The 26739-nt window shown below is 50.0% G+C and overlaps 1 protein-coding gene and 1 long non-coding RNA gene across 5 annotated transcripts in view; one reads left to right on the top strand and one right to left on the bottom strand.

The window, feature by feature from the left end:
• LOC138746797 (uncharacterized) overlaps positions 1–26739 on the bottom strand; it is a 105858-nt gene that overhangs the window by 40080 nt on the left and 39039 nt on the right. For all 4 annotated transcript variants that reach the window (XR_011347122.1, XR_011347124.1, XR_011347123.1 and 1 more), the window contains exon 4: positions 8310–8485. This is a non-coding gene — a long non-coding RNA (uncharacterized lncRNA). The remainder of the gene's footprint in view (positions 1–8309; positions 8486–26739) is intronic.
• On the top strand, positions 916–13157 carry myl4 (myosin, light chain 4, alkali; atrial, embryonic). The gene is made up of 7 exons (XM_069905255.1): positions 916–1075; positions 2917–2944; positions 3867–4016; positions 4363–4536; positions 6441–6518; positions 8486–8527; positions 12904–13157. The coding sequence occupies exons 1-6, from the start codon at positions 962–964 to the stop codon at positions 8512–8514; spliced, it is 573 nt and encodes a 190-aa protein (XP_069761356.1). The 5' UTR covers positions 916–961; the 3' UTR covers positions 8515–8527; positions 12904–13157.

A 26739-nucleotide genomic window follows, 5' to 3' on the forward strand; every position in this document is an offset into this window, starting at 1 on the left:
CTACACCTCCTAATTATCTGCTGACCTGGCATTTCGCCTCATTCAAAAGAATCAACACAATTGTATCAAACATGATTTGTCTTATCTAAACGTGTCAGATGAGCTGCCAATTCCATTCCCCATAGTTGTCTTATCTCGAACTGTCCTTGCAGCTGCGTTTGAACTGACTAACGATAAGGTTGATCCCATTTTTGGAATACACTATGGGGAATCGCTGTGATTAAAGTGAAAACAGACCCCAATGCTAGCGGAACTCAGCAGGTCTCGCAGCGTCCACGGGAAGTAAAGATATATCACTAACCGGGCTCCATCCAAATGAAACTAACCTCTCCTGTGGCTCCTCTTAACTAATTCTTAAGCCTATCCACCATCTTCCTTGCTGAAACTCCACCATCATCCTCCTTGCTGAGAGGTCCTCCTTCAGTACCCCTGCCTGGGCTGTGGGACGGGGGACCCAGGGATTGGTAGTTAAGAGACGCCGTGCAGGGGACGGTTGGGCATGGAGAGCGGGGGCCGGGTAAATAAACACAGCCCAGTGATTGACCTGCGGACACGTGGAGCGAGTCCAGCCCGGCTCCGCTGCCTGATCCACGGAGCCCTCCGACCACTTTGCTCCTTCCAACTCTGGGTCAGGCTTTTCTCCAGCTCGTCTGTTCATTGCGCAAGGCGTTGCCGCCTCAGTGCTCATGCTCCTCCTCGGTGGGGCTGCGCTCACTCGGAATCACCGGTGTGGGCACTGGGGCAGAGGGAGAGCGCCTGTCCCCGAGTCGGGGAAGGGGAGGGCAGAGGAGCGCGCCAGTCCCGGTTTCCCTGGGGCGGGGAGGGGGGAGAGCGCCAACCCCAGTCCCCGGGGGCTGAGCAGCGCTTCCATCTTTAGGCACAAGCCGTTGCTCCGCGCCCGTATAAAAGGCTGGCGGCTGCATCTGCCGCTGCAGCGACCAGATTCCGCTCCGTCCCCGCAATGGCTCCCAAGAAAGAACCGAAGAAGGATGCCGCCAAGGCGGCCGCGCCCGCTGCCCCTCCCGCAGAACCTGAGCCTCCGAAGGAGCCGGCCTTCGACCCCAAGAGCGTCAGGGTGAGTTGTTCACGCACTGAGCCCACCGGGACGGGATGTCGGTCCGCTAATCCCCGGCCGGGCGATGGGTGACCACTTCGCTATTGTCCCGACTGCGGCGCCCGCACCATCCACGGGAAACCCGACCCGCCCGCGGGCTTCGGCCGGCCACCTGCCCGCCTGCCCGCATTGCAGAGGTGCAGAGCCGGGTCCAGCTGGCCAGCGAGTCCCGGTCGGCGGCGGCGGCGCGGTAACCCGAGCAGAACCGCAGCCCCCTGACCGTCCTAGTCCGCATGGATCTGGCGGAAGGAACTCAGGGTGACGGGACGGGACCATCAGACCAATGCCCGCAAACCTTCCCCTGCTCCCCTCAGAAGCCGCTCCCGTCCATCTGCGGCGTCCCTTCATTCCGTTAATCCTAGATCTTCATCGTTTCCATCAGCTCCATCACTACCCCTCTTACATTAATCTCTTTCCCCAGATGTAATCGCAACCTCCTTGATCCAGGGAGAGCCCCGACTCCTCTGAACTGGAGTCCCTGCCCCCTTTCTGCACTCTCTCCGGAGCCTTCACATCTCCCCAAAACAAGACCCAGCCCTCGGGTTGCGGTGAACCCTGTGTTGGACGTTCATTATGCTTTGCTCGCTCTACTCTCCTCTCCGGGTGGGGTAGCTGCCGAGCATTCTCCTTCCGCTGCAATATCAGAAGCAAAATGGTTCACTGGGCAGCGGTGGAGGAAATAAGAAAGGACAGGTGAAGGCTCCAAGGAAGGAAGGCTCCTCCTTCACATTGCTGGTGCTTTGGGCAAGATCGGGGTAAACGAGAGCGTTCTGGTGAAGTTGTGGGTACAGGACTTCATAGCCTGGATACATCTGAGATTGTCTGATGCCGGGGAAGCTCAACAGCCTCAGGGCTGATCAGTATTTGGAGGGTTCCCCGCCTGGGAACACCTGGTGCTGTACATTTCCGTGAGGGGCGCTGAATGTGTATGTATGTTACATTCTAAACGTGACAACAATGGAAGCTCCTTTTAGATTTCAGATTTATCGTGAGAACATTATTGACATCATGTACAACCCTGAGATTCCTTTCCCTGCAGGCCAGGCCGAATGACCATTTATTGACAGTGCACAATGTGCACATGTGAACAAATGAAGGACTGTGCAGGGAGAGGCAGGGGGACAGAGGCAGTGTTAATGAATAGAATTAGAAAGAGCACCTCGTCTATTAGATCCGTTTGCAAAACTACGGAAAATGGATTTCAAAGAAAGCAAAGGTGAGTTGATGTGAATAGATGCAGCCAGAAACACTGTTCAGAAGTTATTTCTCGGTCGAATTGGTACGATGCTGTGCTTCAGCTTGACCTGGAATATATGCTTAGCAAAGGTATTTTGGTTCAAGGAAGGGTGAAGGGCAAATTTAGACAATGTTGAAAATTGAGAAGGAATTTGATTTAAACTTTGGAGGAGCATTGATAAGGGCGAATCACTTCCACTGGCTGTAGAGCTGATGAGGGGCAGGCTTGGAATTTACAATCAGACCACACGCACAGGATGAAGAATCCTCCACTCAATCATACCAGAGTGTTCAGCGGTATGGAGAGGGGGATGGTCACAGATCAGCCAGGGCTTCAACGAATGGGGAGAAGGACTCACCTGATGTCGTACTGTGACCATAATGTCTGGTGACAAAACACTTCCATTGTGGTGCATGTGAAATTTGTATGTCAGGACCCTCTTCATTGTTCTGAGACTGTCTGATCAGATGGGGCTCCTGACCTTCAACAGGACCCAGTCCAACAGCCCTGTGACATTCCCTCCACCCCCAGCTGCAGTCACTAACAGTACCTTCTTCTGTTTCAGATTGAATTCAGCAATGACCAGATCGAAGGTGAGTTGATATCTTTGTGTGAGGTAGTATTCCCACCTCTTCTGTTGGTGTCATCCTGTTCTCAGGCTTCTCATAACTTTCTGGGGAAAGCAGAGAGCTTCTACTGATCCTGACCCCCAACACCCCAGGGACTGACCTTAACCCCCAACTCTGACCTTAGGGACTGACCTTAACCCCCAACTTTGACCTTAGGGACTGACCTTAACCCCAACTCTGATCTTAGGGACTGACCCTAACCCCAACTCTGATCTTAGGGACTGGCAACCCTAATCCTGGCCCTGACCAGGGCTCTGACCCTAACTTCATTGACTTACCCAGATTCTTCTCCAGCTCTGGATATCATCCCTGACCCTGCCCTCAGAAACTGACCTAAACTTCAATTCTGGCCCTGATCTCAGGGAGTGACCCCGGCACTAACCATGACCTCAAAAACTGACCCTGGCAGTGACCCCTCCCAAGGTCTGACCCCATCCAGGTCTCTGACCCTAACCTCAGGAACTGACCCTGACCAGGGCTCTGACTGTGACATCAGGCACTGACCCTGGCCCTGCCCTCCAGAATTGTCCCTGATCTGGGCACATCTAACCATGACCTACCTCCTTGATTATGCTACATATTTCCTCTTTATTCACTGTTGTTTGTGTAGCCAGGTCTGTTCCCCTGAAGTGAACAGTTTGCTCGTGACTGTCTATACTCTCCTGCCTTCCCTGTCCCATTGTGGTTGGTTGTTCACGTCACCATACCCATTAACCTATCCCTGTCTGCTTTTCCTCACCCCGTCCCTGTTCCTGGTCCCCCCAAAACTCTCAATCTGTCCCTGTTCCCACACTCTGTCCCCATTCCCCTGCTTGGTTCCCCTCCCCATATTCCCAAGCCCAGTTCTGTCATTGTTCTAATGTTCCCTACATATCTTCATTTCCAGAATTCAAGGAGGCCTTTGCCCTGTTTGACCGGACCCCGTCATGTGAGATGAAGATCACCTACGCCCAGTGCGGTGATGTCATGCGGGCTCTGGGGCAGAATCCTACCAATGCTGAGGTCATGAAGCTGCTTGGCAAACCTGTACCAGAAGGTCAGTCTTGGGGACAGTGCCACACTGCCAACCCTGACCTTCCAATTCTAGTATTGAAGAGGGAGGGGTGACCCCCTCTGCCATCTCCAGTGATGGGATTGGGAAGGGACGTGCATGGGGATAAATGATGACCCATGCGGGCAGACGTATCCAGGTGCCTGTGACCATTGAGGTGGAAAAGAAAATGCACACAATACTTTGCGTGGACACGCAGTTGTGAATGTTGGTGCAGGAAATGTCTGACCCATGAACCCTCTACAACCCCTCTTTTCCCCCACCCCCCACACTCCCAGCCACACCAGCCTGGTGTCTGACTCAGCATGATGGTCTGCTTTCCTCTTCACAGAGATGAACCAGAAGATGCTGGACTTTGAGACCTTTCTGCCAATGTTGCAACACATCTCAAGAAGCAAGGACCAGGGCACCCTTGAGGATTTTGTAGAGGGTTTGAAAGTCTTCGACAAGGAGGGCAACGGGACGGTGATGGGAGCTGAGCTTCGCCATGTGCTTCTCACACTGGGTGAGTGTGGGGTCGGGGGGAGCCATGAAGCAGAAGTGTTGCCGAGCAGTCAGGTGTTGGTCGAGGATCCCTCATTCCCCCTTACCCACCCCCCTCACCTCTGCATCCACTCACTCATGCCCTCTTTACCCCTGCATTCATCTCCATCTCCACCTTTCTCACCCTACACCCAGCTCCCACACCCATCCCCTCACCCCCACACCCAGCCCCACCGATTGTTTCACCAAATGGGTGGAATTTCTGACGTGGTCAATGAGGGTAATGTGTATGGATTCCCCCGTGGCTTTCAATAATGTGCCACACAACTCTTGGCAGAGTGGTGAACTGTGAGGAAATCGGTGATCAAACAGAATTGGTGTGTGGGATGGACAGACACATGGCAGATGCAGTTTAATGTAAGAAATGACAAGTAATGCTTTTTGAGTGGAAGGGTGTGGAGAGGCAATGTTGAACAAAGGACACTTGTAAAATGGGTGTAGGAACAGAGACTTGGAAAAGTGTGCACAACTCATTGCGTGTTGGACAGGTTGAGAAAGGTGAATAAGAAATACTATCTCTGAGCTGCAGAGAAGAAGATTTATCTATCGCTGGAGGTATAGATTACAAAGGCACGGAGTCCATATTAAAAATAGTCTGGGCCAGCCTCAGCCAGAGTATTGTGTTTAATCCTTGAGTTCCTCTTATCTCTTCCAGTGCTTCTCAACCTTTTTCTTTCCACTGATATACCACTTTGAGTATTCCCTGTGCCATAGATATTCTGTGATTAGTAAGGAATTGCTTAAGGTGGTATGTGAGTTAAAAGAAAAAGTTTGAAAACCACTGTTTTAATTGTCCCTAATTGACTTGTTATGTGCAGGGTTTCATAACTCCAAAGGAAATGGGCCAATGACAATTTTTCTCATAAAATATTTTAGTAACAATTGGGTCTAGAGCAGTGATTCTCAACCTTCCCTTCCCACTCACATATCACCTTAGGCAATCCCTTACTAATCACAGAGCAACAATGGCATAGGGAATACTTAAATTGGTATTTGAATAGAAAGAAAAAAGGTTGAGAACCATTGTAAGGACAGGGGAGCAAAATTGGGCCATTTGGCCCATTCAAATAATGGCTGACCTATATTTCCCTTTCAACCCCATTCTCCTGCCTTCTTCTCATAACCTTTGACACATGTCAAGAACCTATTAATCTCTGCTTTAAAGCTATCAATTCTATCATCTAAATCATTTCCATACAACATGAAAAATTATGGAACACTACTGGTTACCAGCATTATTCCCAGTCTTTGCCTTCTGCCCATCAGCCAATCTTTTATCCACACGTATCTTTCCCCGGAACACCATGGGCTCCAATCTTGTGTAGCAGCCTCATGCAGCTCCTTGTCAAAGGCCATCTGAAAATCCAGGTCAACAACATCCACTGGCTCTCCTTTTTCTGTCCTCCTCATCCCTTCCTCAAAGAATTACAAGATTCATCAGGCAAGATTGCCCGAGGAAGCCATGCTGACTGTACATCTTGTTTTGAACACGGCGTGTATTTAAACACAGCACCTTCAGTCCCACGTTCACCTCCCTTCCTATATTGTCCTCCTTCCCTTTAACTTTATCCAGACTTTTCTCATCTGTTAAACCCACACCCCTACTACAATATTTAGTTTAAAACTCCATCAGCAGCCCTTATTATGGATTCCCATCAGGTGGAGCCAGTTCTATCAGAACAGCTCCCTCCCACTGAAGTGTGATGGTGTGTATCAGTGAACTGCTTCTCGAAGTGAAGACCTTCATCTCAGATTGCTGAGGAGGTTGTCCAGTGTATTATATCGGAGAGCAGCGTCCCTTCTGGACACCCGTAGCAGAGAAGAACGAGTCCAAACTCCACAGCTAATGAGCTCTTTGCTCCACAGGGGAGAAGATGTTGGAGAGTGAGGTGGAGCAATTGTTGGCAGGTCATGAGGACTCCAATGGATGCATCAACTATGAAGGTACGCCCAGCACCAGACATCGCCTCCTCCCAAATCTCAGCAAGAGGTAGTTGAGGTGCCTCCCCCCTACACCCCACTCACCCTCCTTTCCACCCCCACCTCCCTCCTTTCCACCCCCACCTCCCTCCTTTCCACCCCCACCTCCCTCCATTCCACCCCCACCTCCCTCCAACCCCCCACCTCCCACCATTCCACCCCCACCTCCCCAACCACCCCCACCCCCATTCCACCCCCACCTCCCTCCATTCCACCCCACCACCCTCCATCCACCCCACCACCTCCAACCACCCACCACCCTCCATTCCCCCCACCACCCTCCAACCACCCCACCACCCCATCCACCCCCACCCCACCATCCAACCCCCACCTCCCTCCATTCCACCCCCACCTCCCCCATTCCACCCCCACCACCCTCCATTCCACCCCCCACCACCCTCCATCCACCCCCACCACCCTCAATCCACCCCCACCTCCCTCCATTCCACCCCCACCTCCCTCCATCCACCCCCACCTCCCCCATTCCACCCCACCTCCCTCCATTCCACCCCCACCTCCCTCCATCCACCCCCACCTCCCTCCATTCCACCCCACACCCCCATCCACCCCCACCTCCTCCATTCCACCCCACCTCCCACCATTCCACCCCCACCTCCCTCCATTCCACCCCCACCTCCCTCCATTCCACCCCCCCTCCCTCCATTCCACCCCCCTCCCTCCATTCCACCCCCCCTCCCTCCATTCCACCCCCCCTCCCTCCATTCCACCCCCCCTCCCTCCATTCCACCCCCCCTCCCTCCATTCCACCCCCCCTCCTCCATTCCACCCCCCTCCCTCCATTCCACCCCCCCTCCCTCCATTCCACCCCCCCCCCCTCCATTCCACCCCCCCTCCCTCCATTCCACCCCCCCTCCCTCCATTCCACCCCCTCCCTCCATTCCACCCCCCTCCCTCCATTCCACCCCCCTCCCTCCATTCCACCCCCCCCTCCCTCCATTCCACCCCCCTCCCTCCATTCCACCCCCCTCCCTCCATTCCACCCCCCCTCCCTCCATTCCACCCCCCCTCCTCCATTCACCCCCCCTCCCTCCATTCCACCCCCCCTCCCTCCATTCCACCCCCCCTCCCTCCATTCCACCCCCCCTCCCTCCATTCCACCCCCCCTCCCTCCATTCCACCCCCTCCCTCCATTCCACCCCCCCTCCCTCCATTCCACCCCCACTCCCTCCATTCCACCCCCCTCCCTCCATTCCACCCCCCCCCTCCCTCCATTCCACCCCCCCCTCCCTCCATTCCACCCCCCCTCCCTCCATTCCACCCCCCCTCCCTCCATTCCACCCCCCTCCCTCCATTCCACCCCCCCTCCCTCCATTCCACCCCCCTCCCTCCATTCCACCCCCCCCTCCCTCCATTCCACCCCCCCTCCCTCCATTCCACCCCCCCTCCCTCCATTCCACCCCCCCTCCCTCCATTCCACCCCCCCTCCCTCCATTCCACCCCCCCTCCCTCCATTCCACCCCCCCTCGCTCCATTCCACCCCCCCTCCCTCCATTCCACCCCCCTCCCTCCATTCCACCCCCCTCCTCCATTCCACCCCCCTCCCTCCATTCCACCCCCCTCCCTCCATTCCACCCCCCTCCCTCCATTCCACCCCCCCTCCCTCCATTCCCCCTTCATACAGTCCCTCTCTCACCTACCTCAATACCTCTCCCACATCACACTCCCCTCCACTTCCCAATCCCTCCATCACTCCCCTTCCACACAGTATGGCCCTCACCTCCCTCCCTCACTCACCATCGAATCATTTGAGCCGAGAGCACCCTCAGTTAGCTGTGGAATCCGTGTCTGAGATGGATGGACTAGTCAGAACACAGCCCTGACTTTCTCCCAGCCCAGACTCGTATAGTCCTCACGAGTAGCTTGAAACCTTGACAACTCAGCTGTGGTAATCTTCTTCTTCACATTCCCAGCTTTTGCAAAGCACATATTATCAGGATGAAATCTTCAAACTGGTGAGTTAAACAATCAAATTGCTTTACATGTTGTGGATGCTGCATGGTCATGTTGGAATGTGATTGGATACAGCCTTTGCAACTCAAAGCACGTGGAGGGAGGGTCCCACTGTGGGATGGAACAGAGCAGAGGGAGGGTCCCACTGTGGGGCGGTGCGGAAGGAGGGTCCCACTGTGGGATGGTGCGGAAGGAGGGTCCCACTGTGGGACGGTGCGGAGGGAGGGTCCCACTGTGGGGCGGGACGGTGCGGAGGGAGGGTCCCTCTGTGGGGCGGGACGGTGCGGAGGGAGGGTCCCTCTGTGGGGCGGGACGGTGCGGAGGGAGGGTCCCTCTGTGGGGTGGGACGGTTGCAGAGGGAGGGTCCCTCTGTGGGGCGGGACAATGCGGAGGGAGGGTCCCTCTGTGTCTAACCTACTCTGGGTTTGTGTGACAGGACAGTGACAGTGTCACTCTGTGTCTAACCTGTGACCTTTTATTTTTGGCCAAAGTAAATATATTACATTGTTAAAATATTAAATATCACAATATTTCATAATTCTCCAATTTAATTCCACATTCATGCAACCAACATTTCATATTAAGACGCAGTTATCTTTAAGACCAGCCCCGCAGCAGTCTCCAGCATCACCAAGGAGGCTGTTGGCACCATGCACTCTTTCTCGAGTGGCAATCTGGCTTGAGCCAGACCCCACAATAAATGCAGGCAGTTGGCCCAGACAGAACTCTTGACTGCCTGTCAGCTGGACCAGTGACCTTCTGGCTGCAGGAGTTTGACTGCCCTGTGCCATGAGAGGGCACCTGATTTTCCCAGGATATCCAACACTGCCATGAGGAGGTTTGCCCATCCCAGGACCTCCTATCTGCATCTGGTGTAAGGTCCTGGTCAACTCCACCAACATCGCGAGAGCTTCTAGAATCTTTGGGTTTTCCCTCAAAACTGTGCACATCCTCGTGGGGTGGACCCTGTCAAAGGAGCAAACCCAGTACCATTCCCCTCGGGAGGTGTTGTCGGAGAGCATCTCCACTTCACTTAAGGATATTCCTGAGTAGGTGGAGGGAGATGGTTCACTTTGTACAGTATCTGCACCAGTGTCCTCTCTGATTTTCCTCAGGACCCCTTGAGCTTCAGGTTCCTCAATACCACTTCTCTCCGTTCATCTGCCACAGGCAAACACCTCCCACTCAGACCCCTTCCCCTTGGCCAACCCCCTCTTCTTTTCCTGATGGAGAAGACTTGATGTGAGTCTTGCCCAGAGCCTCACTGAGAGGAAGCTTTCCTGCTGGCCCAGAAGTGACGGAATGTTCCAGAATGGCCATTCTACAACAGCTAGCTGTGATAGTGCCAGTACATGGACCCACCCACGTGCTAAGCGGCCTGACCTACCACCCACACCAAGGGTCCCAGCATGGCACCAGTCATAGGAAGGCCTTGAAATGCAGGAAGTGTCCAGCAGTGAAACATCCAGATGCTCATCTTTTCCTGCAGTCGTCCACCAATCAGAGGAGCCGAGCAACTCTCTCACTCCGAGGGTTCCCAACTGGTGGGGTGATCTGGCCCCCCCCCCCCCCGGTTCCCCACTGGTGAGGTGATCCTGTGCAGATACACAGTGAGGTGGAACAAACAGCCGTCACAAGTTGCGGACCAACAGCATCTCCAGCTGGGAAGATGCATTCACCATCCGGTTAGAAGTGGAACTAGGGGTCTCATGGACATCTCTCCTCTCCACTCCTGGAGCCAAGTAGATTCATCTGCTTACTGTTACGGGTTTCCTGCGGGAAAGTTCACTCAGCAGTTCCCGTCCCTGAAAGGTAGTGATCTCCTAGGAGAGCCCCCTGGTGCCACTGCTGTTCAGGTCAAGACTACAGTGGATGGTGTGGAAGAGGAGAGGATCCACACACTTCTCTCTCAGATCCTGCAGGCAATCAGCAAATCCGTGCCATCTCCTGGGTCCACATCGGAACCTGACTCTTTTCCAATTCTCATCATTAGAAGGAAAAACATAGGCCATCCTTCAGTGCATTTCCCCAGGGAGAGTTTCTAAAACTAATGGCCTGCGGTCCAAGGTGAGACGAAAAAAAATGTATAAGGGAGCTGAAGGGGAATGTTTTCAGTTGGCGAGTTGTAGGTTCCAGAGGACATGGTGAAAACAGGGGCAATTATGTATATTTCAAAGACATCTGGGCAGGTACCGGGTAAGAAAGATTTAGAGGGACTTGTCTTTTATGTGGCACCTTATCGAATGCCTTCTACAAATCCGAGTGCACAACATCCGTCTGTTCCCCTCTAACCACTATGTTATATTCTCCAGAAAATTTGTCAAACATGATGTGTCCTTCCTGAATCCACGCTGAGTCTGCCTGTTTGAACAATTTCTACCCATCTTGCTTAATGATGGTTTCAAGTATTTTCCTATAGACATGGCATGGTTGGCGTAGCAGTTGTTACTGTGCTATATTTTATGTCTAAATTTTAAAATGTTAAGAAGTGGTGCTGAGAAAACAAGCGGGTCTGGAGGTAGTTAAGTCACCAGATACAACACCAGCAATCGGAACCAGGGTTCCAATCTCGCACTGTCCTCCATATGTTCTCCCTGTGTTTACATGGGTTTTCCTCTGGGTGCTCTGGTTTCCTCCACTGTTTTTTAAAAAAAATATTAATTGGATGTAATTGGGTGATATGGGCTTGTGAGCTGAAAGAGCCTGTTACCGTGCTGTATGTCTAAAAATGTATGCTTAAGCTAACGTCCTTTTGCTTACAGCCTTTTTTAAACAGTGGTGTGACATTAACTGTCTTCCAATCTTTTGGGAGCTGCCCAGAGTCAAGAGAACTTTGGTAAATGAGTGTAACTTGCACCATTTCTTTCAGTACTCTGGGTTCATTCCATCAGGACCAAGGGACTTAACTACCTCCAGACCCACTTGTTTGCTCAGCACCACCTCTTAACATTTTTAAATTTAAATTTAGACATAAAATACAGCACAGTAACAGGCCCTTTTGAACCATGAATAACTTCAAAGACTAGAAGTTATCGAGAAACTAATTGGCTTTTATTGACTACAGAATGGTCTATGCTGGTCAATTGTCCTGAACTGAGGACATTTAGGGACAGTAGGAGAGCTTCAGGCACAGTTAGCAAGAGTGTGTCCTAGTACATCCAAGCATATATATGTAGTGGTTTACCACCGGCCCACGAGCCAATGCTGCCCAATCACAATCCCTAGTACATTTTGGAGGAAATTGGAGCCCCTGGGAAAACACACGAAGACACGGGGAGAACGTACAAACTCCTTACAGACAGTGGGGGATTCGAACCCAGGTCGCTGGCACTGTAATAGTGTTGCACTAACCGCTATGGTAACAATGCCACCCAGTGATGCCAATTGTATGTAGGACCACACCCCCATCGCTCTGCAACATTTCACACCAATGTAAAACACCTCCTGCGTTCTATGGACAACTCAAGGCTGTGACATTCTGGCATGGATTTGTGCATGTCCCATAGACTGATGACTTGATGCCTTGTGTGCCATGCTTCTAAATACTGGTCTCTCTGTCTGCCCCACCCCCCTGTCTCCCCACTATTGTCTCCCACTATCTACCCCCCAGTCTCACCCCCCTCCGTCTCACCCCCCTCCGTCTCACCCCCCTCCGTCTCACCCCCTCCGTCTCACCCCCCCCCCGTCTCACCCCCCCTCCGTCTCACCCCCCTCCGTCTCACCCCCCTCCGTCTCACCCCCCCCGTCTCACCCCCTCCGTCTCACCCCCCCTCCGTCTCACCCCCCCTCCGTCTCACCCCCCCCTCCGTCTCACCCCCCCCTCCGTCTCACCCCCCCTCCGTCTCACCCCCCCTCCGTCTCACCCCCCCTCCGTCTCACCCCCCCTCCGTCTCACCCCCCCCCGTCTCACCCCCCCTCCGTCTCACCCCCCCTCCGTCTCACCCCCCCTCCGTCTCACCCCCCTCCGTCTCACCCCCCCTTCGTCTCACCCCCCTCCGTCTCACCCCCCTCCGTCTCACCCCCCTCCGTCTCACCCCTCCGTCTCACCCCCTCCGTCTCACCCCCCCTCCGTCTCACCCCCCCCTCCGTCTCACCCCCCCTCCGTCTCACCCCCCCTCCGTCTCACCCCCCCTCCGTCTCACCCCCCTCCGTCTCACCCCCCCTCCGTCTCACCCCCCCCTCCGTCTCACCCCCCCCTCCGTCTCACCCCCCCCTCCGTCTCACCCCCCCCTCCGTCTCACCCCCCCCTCCGTCTCACCCCCCCCTCCGTCTCACCCCCCCTCCGTCTCACCCCCCCCTCCGTCGTCTCACCCCCTTGCGTGCTCTCACTCCTCCTCCCTTTCTCTCACTCTCACTCACCTCCCTCCTCTCTCTCTAGTGAGCATATGGTGCAGGTGATGCTGAAGACCTGAGCAGCCACTCTCTCCTCCAACAGCCAGTGCTACCACTCAGCGAGAACACCTTCACCTACCTATGGGCAGGCCTGAAGTTGGCCCTGAATCTCTCCGCTCTCACAGTGTGTGCTGCCTCGAGTCTGCACGTGTATCATCTCTCTCAGTCTATCTCCAACAATCCAACAAGTTGTATCTTAATTTATGAATTTATATCAGAAATTAAATTCAACAAGAACAACTTTTTATTCTCAGTTTTTTCCTTTCTGTGAAAGTGGGAGGGTGTGTACAATGGACAGCCAAAGGCCATGGGAGTGCCCCTGGTGGATTAAACCACCACACCCTGCACCTCGGCAGACACAGTGCAGCTCCTTGGGGACTGTGGTCAGACCTGGGGTTATTTGCAACCCTGCAGTGTTGCTCTAATACTATAGAACAACAGAGAATAGAACAGGCCCTTTGGCCCTCAATGTTGTGCCACTCCCTCAAATGTCCCTATTGTACCAGCCTTCTCCTTCACTCCCTGCACTGCTCTCTGCATTTAAAAAAAAAACAAACAAAAGTACCCCCAAACTTTCCTCACTTCACCTTGAACAGATACACTCTGGTACTTGTTATTGTTTTCTAGGGAAAAAGGTGCTGATTATCTCTCTATCTAAATTGCCCTCATAAAAACCCCTCATAATCTTATGCACCTCTCCAGCTCTGCTAACCTTGCCTCACAAGACATGTGTTCCAATCCAGGCAACATCATGGTAAATCTCCTCTGCAGCCTCTCCATGGGTTCCACATCCCTCCTGTAATGAGGTGGCCAGAACGGAACACAATACTCCAAGTGTGGTCTCGCTAGAGCAGCAACAATTTTTTTTACATATTTCAGATGGTTTCTGTTGCAGAATCAGCAAAATGAACCTGTGGATCTGTGCTGGGAGGTGACATCCCAGTTCCCCGCTCTTTCCCAGCCCTGCCTGGCCCCACCCCCCAGTCTGACCCTGGCCCTGCCTCCCTATCTGGCACCACCACCCTGTCTGGCCCTGCCCCAGCCTTCTCCACCTCCCAGTCAGTCCCCAGCCTGGCCCTGATCCCCGAGCCTGGCCCTACTCCTGGTCTGGTCCAGTCTTGGCCCTGCCTCCCAGACTGACCCTGCCCCCAGCCTGGCACCACCCACTGGCCTGGCCCTGCCTCTGGTTTGGCCCCACCTTCCTGCCTGTCTTTGCCCCTTGTCTGGCCCCGAGCCTGGTCTACTTTCCATACCCCAGGGTCTGACCCCATCTTCCGGTCTGCCCCCTGGTTTGGCCCCACTTTTCTGCCTGGCCTCGACCCTGGTCTGAACCCAACCATGGTCTACTCCCTACTCCTCAGCCCCCACCCCCTCCCCAGGTCTGGCCCTGCCCACTCTGCCTGGTCCCGTCTCGCAATGATTCTACACACCTCAACATGGTCTGCCCTCAGTCTAAGAAAGTAACCTCAGCCTTCCAGTCACATACAACTCACTGCTGGACTGGCAGTGTGACATGATTGAGTCAATAGCAAAACCGCGCTCACCAATAAATATTGAAAAATATTCCCTGAACATAAAATCGAGCTCTGGCCCTTCGGACACTTGCTGCAGTTACAAATATTGCTGCTTCCTTCTATGTCTTCCATCATCTGCAGGTCCAAGTTTGTGCTTTCCCCCCTCCCACTGTCTCCCCCTGTCTCTCCCCCACCATCTCCCCCCTCTACCCCACTGTCTCCCCCCTTTCCCCACCATCTCCCCCTCTCACTGTCTTCCCTCTCCTCACCTCCCCGAGGCTGCATCTCCTGACTACCTTCACTCTTGATGATCACTGTCAATGACATTACCACCACTAATACCAGCGTCCACCATTCACACCCTGTCCATTCAAATTATCAATGCTCTGCCCACGCCAGTGTACCCCTGGCAGTGATCAGTGCCTATCCCACCCAGCAGTGATCAGTATCCATCCCCTGGCACTGGTCAACATCCATCCAGCCTGCAGTGGTCAGTGTCCCCTGTAACTGGTCAGCATCCATTTCCCCAAACAGTGGTCATCATCCCCCTAACACTAGTCAGCATCTATTCTCCCCAACAGTGGTCAGTGACTCCTATGCCAAGCCCAGCAAACAGATTCTACTCCTGTCCATCGTCCATGATCTGTTTGAGCCCAGTGACAACCCTACTCTCCAAAGCCCACACTGTCATCCACCCTCCCATCATGGTCTCATCTGTGCCCAAGTGATAATCAACATCAGCCGGTTGGAAGGTGCTGAGCTGATAGGGAAGGTCAGGGCTGACAAGCGCGATTGCATATTGTGAGGAGGGTCATTGAGGGTGGAGTACTAGATAAAATCTAGGTTAGTTTTAGCAAAGCTGACAACATCAAAGAAAGTAATAGTTCCTGGGGTGAGGGGTGGGGAAGTGGCAAATTGGATGTAAATTTGTCTCAGTGGAAGGAAGCAAAGGGTGGGGGGTGGGGGGGGTGATTGACGGAGGTTTCTGTGATTGGAAAGCAATTACCAGAAGGTTCCATAGGGCTTGGAGCTCCTTTCCTTCCTATCAGTGACTGAGTTAAATGTGGGAGATGTGGTGAAAACGTTACAGGGGTTCCAAATCCACTTATCAGGGAGGAATGAAATGGTGGTCTGGTCAGTGGGGCAGCTCATGCAGGTGTGGAGGGGCAATGAATGGAAGGATTTTGTGTGGTGGCGGCTCAGTGGACCCTGGCTGATGGAGTACAGGTCGACAGATGCTAAAAGGTGCTGTGAAATAAACAAATTGAAGAGGAGATGTGGTTCATTGGTCAGGTGTTCCACAGTGACCATGTTACTGGGCAGAGGTGACTTAAGCCAAGAGGGTGCAGGGATTGACCAGGATTTGGCCAGGAGGTTCAGATTGTTCTGCCTGGAACAGAGGAGGGTGAAGGCAAACAGCTGAGCAGAGAACTGTTATGAAGGGCTTACACAGAGGAAGTAGAACCACATCAGGTTTATTGTCATGAATGGGTCACAAAAAGTGTTGGTTTGCAGCAGCAGGATTGTACATTATAGGTGCAAGATTGCTATAAATTATAATTTTTAACTATAAAATCTTAAAAATAAACCATTCACGCGATAAAGAGCAAAATGAGGTAGTATGAGGGGTCTATGTTTAAAGTAATTGGGATAAGCATCACCTCCACCTTCCCCCTTCCTGGCCTTTGGCTAACCTTGCCTCTGTCCTGGGAGTCCACAGATCCCCACCCCGTCTCCCGTCCGAAGACCACGGAGCAAGTGCCCTTCATAGTTTCTGTCAATGCAAGCTGGATGGCTACAGCCTTTCCCACCTCACCTCAGCCCTCCCAGCCCAGCCCCCTGGTCCCTGCCTGCGGACATAGCCTCACCCCTCTCCACAACGCCCCGGATATTGCCAACTGGCCCATGGGCTTCCTGGGGATTCACCAGAGGTGTGTACCTGACAGTGACCCAGAAGAGTGCTCCCCACTCCCAAGTGGTAAGCTCACTTGGTCACACCTTCCACCATCCCTCATCTTCTTAGTCAACCAGTCATCTGATGCTCCTTCCTCACCACTCTTGACCCAAGAGGTACGCAGTTCAACAAGACAATCTGCACATGCTGCACACTGGTCCCTCTAAGCTGTGTGCGTGTGCGCACACACAGGTTTTGCACCTAAAGAAATTAACATGCGCACAAAAGGTTAGCTACCCAAAATAAACCGAATAAACTGAACAAAGTAGTTCAAAGAATGGAATAAAATCTTAACTAAATACATTACTTTGTAGAATGCAATCATCCCAGCATTAGATTTTAAAAATGCCAATACAGTTTTATTTGCCATGAGAGATAGGCTATGCCAAAAATCATCTTGAAGCAATTCAGTTTACATTTGCACTCAGGGCACACATAGTTTTGTCACAGGAAAAAAACTTGCACAATGTTAGATTTCTGCGCACACTGACTACTAAAAATTAAAGGGAAATGTTGATGCTGGAGTCTAGTGCAATACACAAACATGCTGGAGAAGCTCAGCAGGTCACACAGCATCTGTAGGAAACAAAAGGCAGATGACGTTTCAGGCCCGAGACCTACTGCTCTTCACCTTCTATCACTTCTCAGTTCATTATCTAAAATGCATGGGACCCGAAGTGTTTCAGATTTTGGATTTTGGAATAATGTGTTTAGGGTAACTAAGCATCACAGTAGCATCCCTGTAGCAGCTGTTAAACAACAACAAACATTCAAACATGGCATTTTTAGGTGGAGATGAATTTCAGATGATCTTGGCAAACTTATCAATGAATTTCTCCGCTTCTTCGTGGTCAGCAGATGGTTTATCACCACAAATCTTTAAAAATTGAATGCCTTGTCTTAAATTTATTCAACCCCAATTCAGTTTCCTTCAATTTTCAGTTCATCGTGATAGATCTTTTCTTGTTTAATGATCAGCAAACCATGAAGTGGCATGCGTTGAATGTGATGCTGACGGATTCACTCCATCAACACAAGATTGAGATCTCACTTTTAGCTTTATGTAGTTTTTCTATCTTTCACTGACTTCTGTTCATCACTTTCAGAATAGAACTTCAACAGTTTATCCTAATTCTCAGGTGATAGAAGGTGGTCGTTCCAACACCGTACTCTTCTATAAGACATATCACATTCACACTGCTGTCCAATTTCTCCAACAGCTCGGCTTTGTGCTATAGAGAAGCATAAATGCTTCCTCTTTCTCCTATCACTGTTACCCACAGGGGTATCTGATGCCTTTTTGACATTTTCAACAATATCTTTGTACCACAGAAAATTGCAACTGTGGAAAAGGGTTATCAGGGCAAATGGAATCCATCAATGCTGGCCGACTATTGTTGGACACTGACACAAGAGGCATCAGATGCTGAGTACAAACTAAAATCAGCGGCAAAACATTTTTAGGACAGTTGAACTCATGCAATGCATCAGCATCATTATGCGATTAAACATGATAAATTCAATAACAGTTAATTTAATGTTTCTCAAACTTTCTACATGATACAGTAAATCTGAAATATCTTTGGGTTCAGCTTGAAGTTTTCTATCATAATCCCCAATTTCTTTTCAAGAAGCCAACCTTTTGAAAAAAATTGTCCAGTGTAATCGATGGTTACAGGTGGAATGAGGAAGAAGAGAAAGAAGCTGAGAAGTGATGGGGTAGGATAGAGGGCTAAGAAGGGTTGCTCTCCTCTAGGAGAGGGAGGAAGGGAGACAGAGGGGTTGAGAAAGAGAGTCCAGGGTACGGGGTTAATGGAATTTGGAGGTTGATATCAATGCCATCTGGTTGGAAACTGCCAAGACAGAATACAAGGTGATGTTCCGCCAATTTGCCGGCAGCCTCGGTTTGGTAGTGCCATCTGAAATAAATCTTTACGAAGTTGAGGTGTGAAGAGGTGTAGCTGAGGTAACTGAAGAAATTGGTAGATTTATAAAAGATGTCTGTCAAGATGGAGATATCGGGAAGGATGAGTGTTGCCAGAAATGGTAATTAAAAAGACAGAAATGCTGGAGGAAGTCAGCCAGTCTTGCAGTGTCCATAGGAGGTAAAGATATATTACTGACGTTTCAGACCTTCCAAGCTCCCATGGACGCTGTGAGACTGGCTGAGTTCCTCCAGCATTTCTGCGTTTTTACTACAATCACAGCATCTGCAGACTTTCATGTTTCACTCCATTGCCAGAGATGGGCCAAGTGAATTTGAGGTCAGGATGGAAGTTGGCAGCAAAGTAGGTAAAGTTGCCAAGATTATCATAGATGAGGCAGCACCAATATCATTGTTGATGTAGCGGAGGAAGAGTTGAGGAACCTTGCCTATGGAGGCTTGTGGCATGGATTGCCTCACATGACTAACAAAAAAACAGGCCTAACCTCTGGCCCAGAATTCCCTCAGGTCTGGTCAGGGTCTGGAGAGAGATTGGTTACTGGTTCTGGAAACCTGTCCAGTCCTCGCATCTCCCAGCCAGTGGCAAAGCCTCCCGTAGGCTCCACTTCCATGTAGTCTGCCTTCCTCCATGAGTCTACTTAAGCTAATTTTAAATCAAGCAAAGCTGGCACATTAAACAGCTAAATTAGGGTCATTATGTAGTGATCACGGCCTTCGTTTGGGGACCAGTCTGTGTATCCACTGCTGTGTTATTTGAAACGTCAACATTCATCTAATTAGAGGTGGTCCCCTGACACGCCATCGATCCACCAGTAGGTCCAAAAACAGCGTATCTTCACTATGCCCAGCACCTCTGACGACAAGAATAGAACAGCCAGGAACAGCAGGGACAGGCATCCTGACTCGGGTGGGGTGGGGGGGGGGGTGAAGAACAGATGATTTGGGGAGGGGGGAATCCATGCATGGGGAGGGGTCTGTGTGATCGGAGGGGTCCGTATGATCAGAGAGTCCTTGTGATTGGACGGGTCTGTGTGGAAGGTCCAAATGATTAGAGGGGTCTGTGTGATTGGAGGGGTCTGTGTGATTGGAGGGGTCTGTGTAGAGGGTCTATGATTGGAGTCCATGTGATCGGAGGGGACCATGTAATTGAAGGGTATATGAGGAGAGGGGTCTATGAGGGGAGGGGTCTGTAACAGGCAGTGACAGGATTCTCCTTACCACCTGAATCCCACTGACAGACCAGCTTTGGTTCTGGGTGCTGAGGTTACCCAGGCTGCTCTCCAGAAGCAGGTTATCATCCCCTGTCCCTCAGGACCCTGGGCCTATTTAAAGCCCTTTGAAAGCTGCTTGGGTTGATCCAGTTTCCAGGCCTCTGTGGGACCGGCTCAGACTAAATATCACCAGCTCCAGCAACATTCAGCATTCCCCGGACTCTCCAGGATGCACACTCTATATAAGTCCACAAGTCTCTGACTACAGACCATAAGAAGTTCTCCATTTATGGGTCTGACTTCTTGAGAGATGGGGCAATCATTCTGCACATCTTTCCCGAGCTGCTGGAAGGCAAATTGCAGCTTCAAGCTGGGTTGGGGACATGAAGAGTGCAGAAGTTTGAGCTGATCCAATCCCCACACCTGCCCATGCACTGAGCCCTCATCAGAAGGCCAGAGCCCACAGTGGGAAAGAGGCTGAAGCTTCGACCCCAGCTCCAATGTGGGCTGCAAAAAAATAGTGAGATCCAGATCTAGGGCAAACTCAACGTGACACCCGGCTGGAGAGTCCCGAACCAGGTCCCGGATGTTCAGTCTCCCATCTAAGGCATTTTGTGGCCCCCTCAATGGGATAATATGTCCCCTCACCAGGTTAATAGGGCTCATACCCATACTAATCGCACCTGCCTGCATTTGGCACATATCCCTCTAAACCCATCCAATCCCTCTAAACCCATCCCATTCCTCTAAACCCATCCCATCCCTCTAAACCCTCTTATCCCTCTAAACCCATCCCACCCCTCAAAACCTATCTCATCCCTCTAAAGTCATCCTTTTCTCTAAATCCATCTGATCCATCTAAACCCAATGCAAATACTTGGGGGGTGGGGGGGGGGAAGAGTATGAACACTGGGGACGGGGTGGGGGGGGGGAGGGTGTGGACTCTGGAAGGGAGGGTGCGGACCCTGGGGGGAAGAGTGCGGATAGGAAACAGGGCAGTAACACATTGTGGAAAATCAAAGAACTTGGTCAGTCATTACAGCAAATTAACAACTGATCTTCAGGGGTCAAAACTGGAGGAGCAACCCTTGCCAGAGATTCCTGCCGGGTATGTTGATTTCTTTGTCAGGACAGCACTGTGGACAACAGTGTGACCGCCAGGAGCAGAGCGATGCTTTGACCCATACTGCCACCTTGTGTGGACAGAGGGATATCCTTCCTCTTGCTGCAGCCTCTGAACAACCCTTGCACTCTGGGCTAGGGCGCACTCTGCTCTCCTGCCTGTGCTACATGTATGGGGAGTCCCCTACAGGCTCCATGTCAGGTTGGTCTTTGTCGCTCCACAAAGCGCAAGGGCAGCTGAGACTTCAGAGTGACACAGAGAGAAATCAAAGGAAGGGGAAGGAGATTTGGATGACACAGCTCCCAGTATTAATCCAGTCGTACAACATCAAACTAAAATGCACAATAATGGCATGTAAATTTCTGTCTTGTGTGGAATCTGATGCCTCACATTTAAATTCTGTAAAACTTAGACGTACAGCACAGTAACAGGGCCACAGCCTGCATCGCACAGTTACACCCAATTAACTTACAAACTCAGTATGTTTTTGGAGTGTGAGAGGAAACTGGAGCACACGGAGGAAACTCATGCAGTCACGGGGGAGAATGTGCAAACTCCTTTCAGACAGCACCAGATTCTAACCTGACTCGCTGGCACTGTAACAGCGTTATGGTAACCACAAAACTAACCATTCTGTATAAATGTTTCTGTATGTGTGCATCAGAATATTAAGCGTATGTCAGTAGTTGCTTTGAGAATAAACATCACCATATGTGTAAATGGCTAGTGTATAGAGTGAGTTCTACAGCTCAGATATAGGCCTTTCAGCCCAACTCATCCATACTGACTGAGCTCATCCTATTTGCTGTGTTCTGAACCTATTGAAAATTACAATTATGCCTGCCTCCTACCACTTGCTCTGGCAGCTTGTTCCACACACCCACCACCCTCTGTGTGATGAAGGTGCCCCTCAGGCCCCTTTTAAATCTTTCCCCTCTCACCTTCAATGTATACCTCTCAGTTTTACATTCTCCTACTCTGGTAACAAATATAATGACTATTTGCTTGAACTATGCCTCTAGTGATTTTACAAAATGGTTAGCATGACTGTTAGTGCATCGCTATTACAGTGTCAGCATCACAGGTTCAAATCTCATACTGTCTCTAAGAAGTTTGTACGTTTTCTCCATGTCTGCTTGGGTTTCTTCCAACCCTTCAAAATGTATGGGGTTGGTAAGTTAATTGGGGTAGTTGGGCGGCAGGGGCTCATGGGCCAGAAGGACCTGTTATACTGTGTGTCTAATTTAAAAATTAAACAAATCTCTGCAACATTGGTTCTCAACATTTTTGTCTCTCTCACATACCAGATAGGATGTCATAGGTGCTCTGTAGTTAGAAAGGATTACTTAAGGTGGTGTGTGAGTGGAAAAAAAAGGTTGAGAACCACTATTCTAGAAAGTCCCCCCTCCACCTCCAACACTCCATGTCGAACCTCTACTTACAATTCAAGCTTGCCAGTCCTGGTAAATTCTTGATGAATCTTCCCTGTGAAAAAATTTCTGCAAAGGATTGCTGTGTTGCTGTGTGTAGTAGTAGTGGTGGTAATAGTACAAGGCCACAATAGGTGTGTAAGAGATAACCACATGTTGAAGAAGATGCTTTGTGTAAGTAGCTACTTTGTGAGTGTAAGTTGTGAGTGTGTAGGAGGTCACAATTTGAGTTTAAGAGGCAATTTTGTCGAAGAAGCCATAGTGTGTGTGCATTTGAGCGTGTGTGTGAGAGAGAGGCAGAGGCAGGCCACTATGGGTATGTGAGATGTTTTATGTTCTGTTATCAGCTTCTATATGAAGCCATGCTTTATATGTTGGAGGCCAAGGGATGCTCTGTGTGAGCAAGTGATCATTACTGTACACAGGAGTTACTCTATGTCTGCAAGTCGCTACTGTGCCTTTGTCACCGAATGTCTTTTGTGTGCAGGATCCCACTATGTGATGGTAGTGGGCCACAACGTGTGTGCGAGCATGTGCATTGACTCGGAGAAGAGGGGGCTTCACTGGTGTGTGGAGCTGTGGGACCAAGGTGAGTTCAGATTATTAATCATCTGTCTCATGACGATATGAATGAGTTCATTATCATAGACTCTGCACAATTGCCCCATTGGCACCAAATTTCTCATTTGCTGCAGCTGAAGTTATTTATGTAAAAAAAATCATAAACTTAATGGAATTGAAAAGACAATATTCACAGTAAATCTTCGTGCAAAAACAGTGACATGCAATAGTATAGACAGTCCTTTTGGGGTGTCAGAGGGGTCCTGACAGCTATTGGAAAGGAACTGTTCTTGAACCTAGACATAAAATACAAAAGTCTGCAGATGTTGTGATCGGAATACAAAAACAAAAACGCTGGAAGAACTCAGCCACGTCCATAGGAGGTAAAGATATATAACTAATCTTTCAGATCTGAACCCTTCTTCAAAGTTGAAAACGGGCTCAGGCCCAAAATGTCCTATGGATACTGAGAGACCGGCTGAGAGACTGGCTGATTTCCTCCAGCATTGGTGTGTTTGGACTTGAACCTTGAGATGTTGGTCTTTAGGCTTCGGTACTTTCTCCCCAAAGATAGCAGTGAGAAGAGGATGTAACCAGGATCATGGGGGTCCTTTATGATGCTGGGTACCTATGCCTCACTTAGATGCCTGTAGTGGATGGGAGGTTAGAGCCTGTGATGGACCTGGCTGTGTTTGTTACCTTGTGCAGCCTCTGTGTTCCTGGGGCACTGGAATTCCCAAACCAGGCTGTGATGCATCCAGTAAGTTCACTGTCCTCAGTACACCTGTGGAAGTTTGACAGAGTATCTGGCAACATGCCAAATCTCCTCAGAATCCTGAGAAAGTAGAGGAGTGGGTGCATCGTCCTCACGGTTGCCTCGATGTGCTGGCTCCAGGAGAGGTTTTCTGAGATATGGACTCACAGGAGTTTAAAGGTATTGATCCTCTCCACCTCCGTCCCATCAATGCAGATGGGTGTGTGGTCCTTCAGGCTCTGCTTCCTAAAATCAACGATGTCTCCCTTGGTTTTGGTGATGGTGAGAACAAGATTGTTGTTCTGGTACCACCCAACTGAATTCTCAATTTCTATCCTGAAATCAGACTCATCATTAATTTCCATAATTCAGCCAACAGTGGTGTCATCAATGACATTAGTTGAGTTGGAGCTGAACTTGGCTACGTAGTCATGTGTGTAGAGGGAATAGAGCAGGGGGATGAAGCAGGTAGTCTTGGTGTGCCCCTGTGCTGATAGTCAGCGAGGAAGAGGTGATGTAGGTGATGGTACTGATTGGGGTCTGCCGTTGAGGAGGTCGAGGATCCAGTTGCCGAGGGATGGACAGAGTCCCAGATCCATCAGTTTGATTATGGGTTTTGCAGGTATAATGGTGTTGAATGTCAAGCTGTAGTCAATGACCATCAGGCTGATGTAGGTGTTCTTGTGGTCCCAGTGATCCAGCACAGAATAGAGGGCCAGCGAGACAGTGCCTACAGTTTGACTTGGTGAGCATAGAAGTGGGTCCAGATCCTTCCTAAGACAGGAGTTGATTCACTCCATTACCAACCTTTTGAAGCACTTCATCATGGTTGAGGTCAATGCCACCTGCTGATAGTCCAAGAGGCAGGCCATCCTGCTCTTCTTCGACACCTGAATGATGGAAGCCATTTTGAAGCAGGTGGGGACCTCTGAACACTCACCAAGTGTCCGTAGATTTGCCTCCAGAGCTTCCGCACCCTCTGCAGCCACCCAAAGTCTAGTAACGAGAACTTGAAAACGTCCAGCCAATTGGTTGACACAAGTTTTAAGGACCCGACCAGGTACCCCATCCAGGCCATACACTTTCCAACAATTCATCCTCCTGAAGGTTGCAGAAAGAGGAGAATATTTCTAGAACAAGTCATGCTGAAAAAGGACCGGGTAGGCTGTCCTGACAGGATGGGGTGCGTCCTAGATTGCTGGAGGCCTGACAGAGATCAATTAACCTTCACTTGTGCTTGATAACTAGGTGATACTGGGGTGGTGGAACCATAGTCATCAAGTCGTATAGCATGGAAACAGGCCCTTTGGCTCAATCTGCCCATGCCGACCAAAATGTCCCTCCCCACACTGTCCCATATCCTTCTAAACCCATCTATCAATGTATTTGTCCAAGTCAAGATTCAAAGAGTCAGGTGATGGAGTAGTGGCTAGTAGGAGAATACCAGCCCTCTCCAGAAAAGAAGGAAAAAAGTGAAGAAAAAGCAAAGCCCCAGACACACAAATCACAACAAATAAAAAATAAAGGTGTGGAGAAAATGGCACCTAAGAAAGAAAAGCCAAAAACAACGGGAAGAAAAGAAGAAAGAAAGACGCTGGAAGAGAAAGGTGAAGGCCTTACCTGCATGAAAAAGCAGGGACCTGCCGTGGAAAGAGGAGCCCGCTCCCCGAGGTTAGTGGAGACCCCGCAGGGTCACGACCCACTAACCGCAGGACTGCAAAAATGGCTCACGGAGCCAAACAGGAGTACGCGATGTGCACGACAAGGACAACACCGACAGCAGGGCTCCCAGCTGGAAGATAAAGAAAACAACAGGAACTGAAGGGGTGAGAAAGAAAAAAGGAAACTTGAGACACAACAGATAACCAACCCAGAAGAAGAGGTCCAACATCAAGACACCATGGAAAAAAAAATACCCAACAAACTGAGACAAGCAGCTCAACAAGAAAGAGAAATAGAAGACACAAACCCAAGAGCAGACAAAGAAGAAGAAGAACACCAAGCTCTGCACAGAGGAATAGGAGATAAAATGAATGGACAGTACATAGATAAAAAAAAATTTCAAGAACAAATCAAAGTATTAAAAGAATGGCTGACACTAGAATTTAGTGAAATGAAAAGAAAAATGAAAAGTACAGAAGAAAAAGTGAGTAGAATAGAGCTGATCATAACAGACATAGGGAAAAGATTAGAAAATGTGGAAGAATGTGTAATGGCGGAAGAAATGGAAGTGAACGACTTAAAAAGAAAATTGGAAGTAAGTGACAAAAAAGTTAAAGAAACATAGGAATTGTAAGCTCACAAGATGGATATAATGGAAAACTATAGTAGGCGAAACAATATAAAGATAGTGGGCCTTAAGGAAGATGAAGAAGGCAAAGATATGAAAGAATTTATAAAAGAATGGATCCCAAAAGTCTTGGGAATGCCAGAAATTCAGCAAGGAATGGAAATAGAAAGAGCACACAGAACATTAGCCCTGAAACCACAATCACAACAAAAACCAAGATCCATTTTAGTAAAATTCCTGAGATACACAAGAGAAAATATATTGGAGAAGGCAATGAATAAAATGAGAGAAGACAAAAAAAAACCACTGGAATACAAAGGTCAAAAATTTTTTTTCTCCCCAGACATAAATTTTGAGCTCCTGAAGAAGAGGAAGGAGTTTAACGCAGCAAAATCGATCCTATGGAAGAAAGGCTATTAATTTATGTTAAGATATCCAGTGGTGCTTAAAATAGTTATCCCGGGGCAGCAAAACAGACTGTTCTCGGATCCGGAGAAGGCACGAGAATTTGCAGAACACCCGTAAGACAGAAAGAGAGATGAAGAGATGTAACAAGAACAAAGAACGATGATAAACTACATATAAAGAAGTAAAAATAATGTATAAGTAAGAACTAAAGGAGGGAAGAAAAGGGAAGTAAGGGAGAAAGGGGGGAAAAGAGGAGGGGTTAAAAATAATAAATAAATAAATAAATAGATAAGAAGAAGAAAAAGAGAAGAAAAAAGGGGGAGCTTTGTTGTAATGTGAAGATAAAAGTCTTTTCTGGAGGGGGTTGGATTGGAGAGAATAACAGTCACTGTGAAATCAGTTGACACTAGTGAACGGGTTCGCAGTCCAAATGGAGAGGGGAGTTGTGGTTGCCCGGCAAGGGACAATGGGCGAATCAGAGAAGGAGGGGGGGAACACTTGGGGTTAAGGGAATTTTAGATGTGGGAATGGTTGAAATATTTTATGTTTTAGAACTGTTGTCATACAGTGCGTTCAAAAAAAGAAAACTGAGAAATGGAAATGGGGAAAAGAGGAAAGGTGGTGGTGAGGAA

Source organism: Narcine bancroftii, chromosome 12, assembly GCF_036971445.1.
Source record: "Narcine bancroftii isolate sNarBan1 chromosome 12, sNarBan1.hap1, whole genome shotgun sequence".
NCBI classification, from domain to species: domain Eukaryota; kingdom Metazoa; phylum Chordata; class Chondrichthyes; order Torpediniformes; family Narcinidae; genus Narcine; species Narcine bancroftii.

Bases quoted from the DNA above. Each gene is read 5' to 3' on its own strand.
- myl4 (XM_069905255.1), top strand. From the start codon at position 962: ATGGCTCCCAAGAAAGAACCGAAGAAGGATGCCGCCAAGGCGGCCGCG. The intron at 4,537-6,440 runs GTGAGTGTGGGG...TTTGCTCCACAG, and splicing joins CCATGTGCTTCTCACACTGG to GGGAGAAGATGTTGGAGAGT. The intron at 6,519-8,485 runs GTACGCCCAGCA...TCACATTCCCAG, and splicing joins TGGATGCATCAACTATGAAG to CTTTTGCAAAGCACATATTA.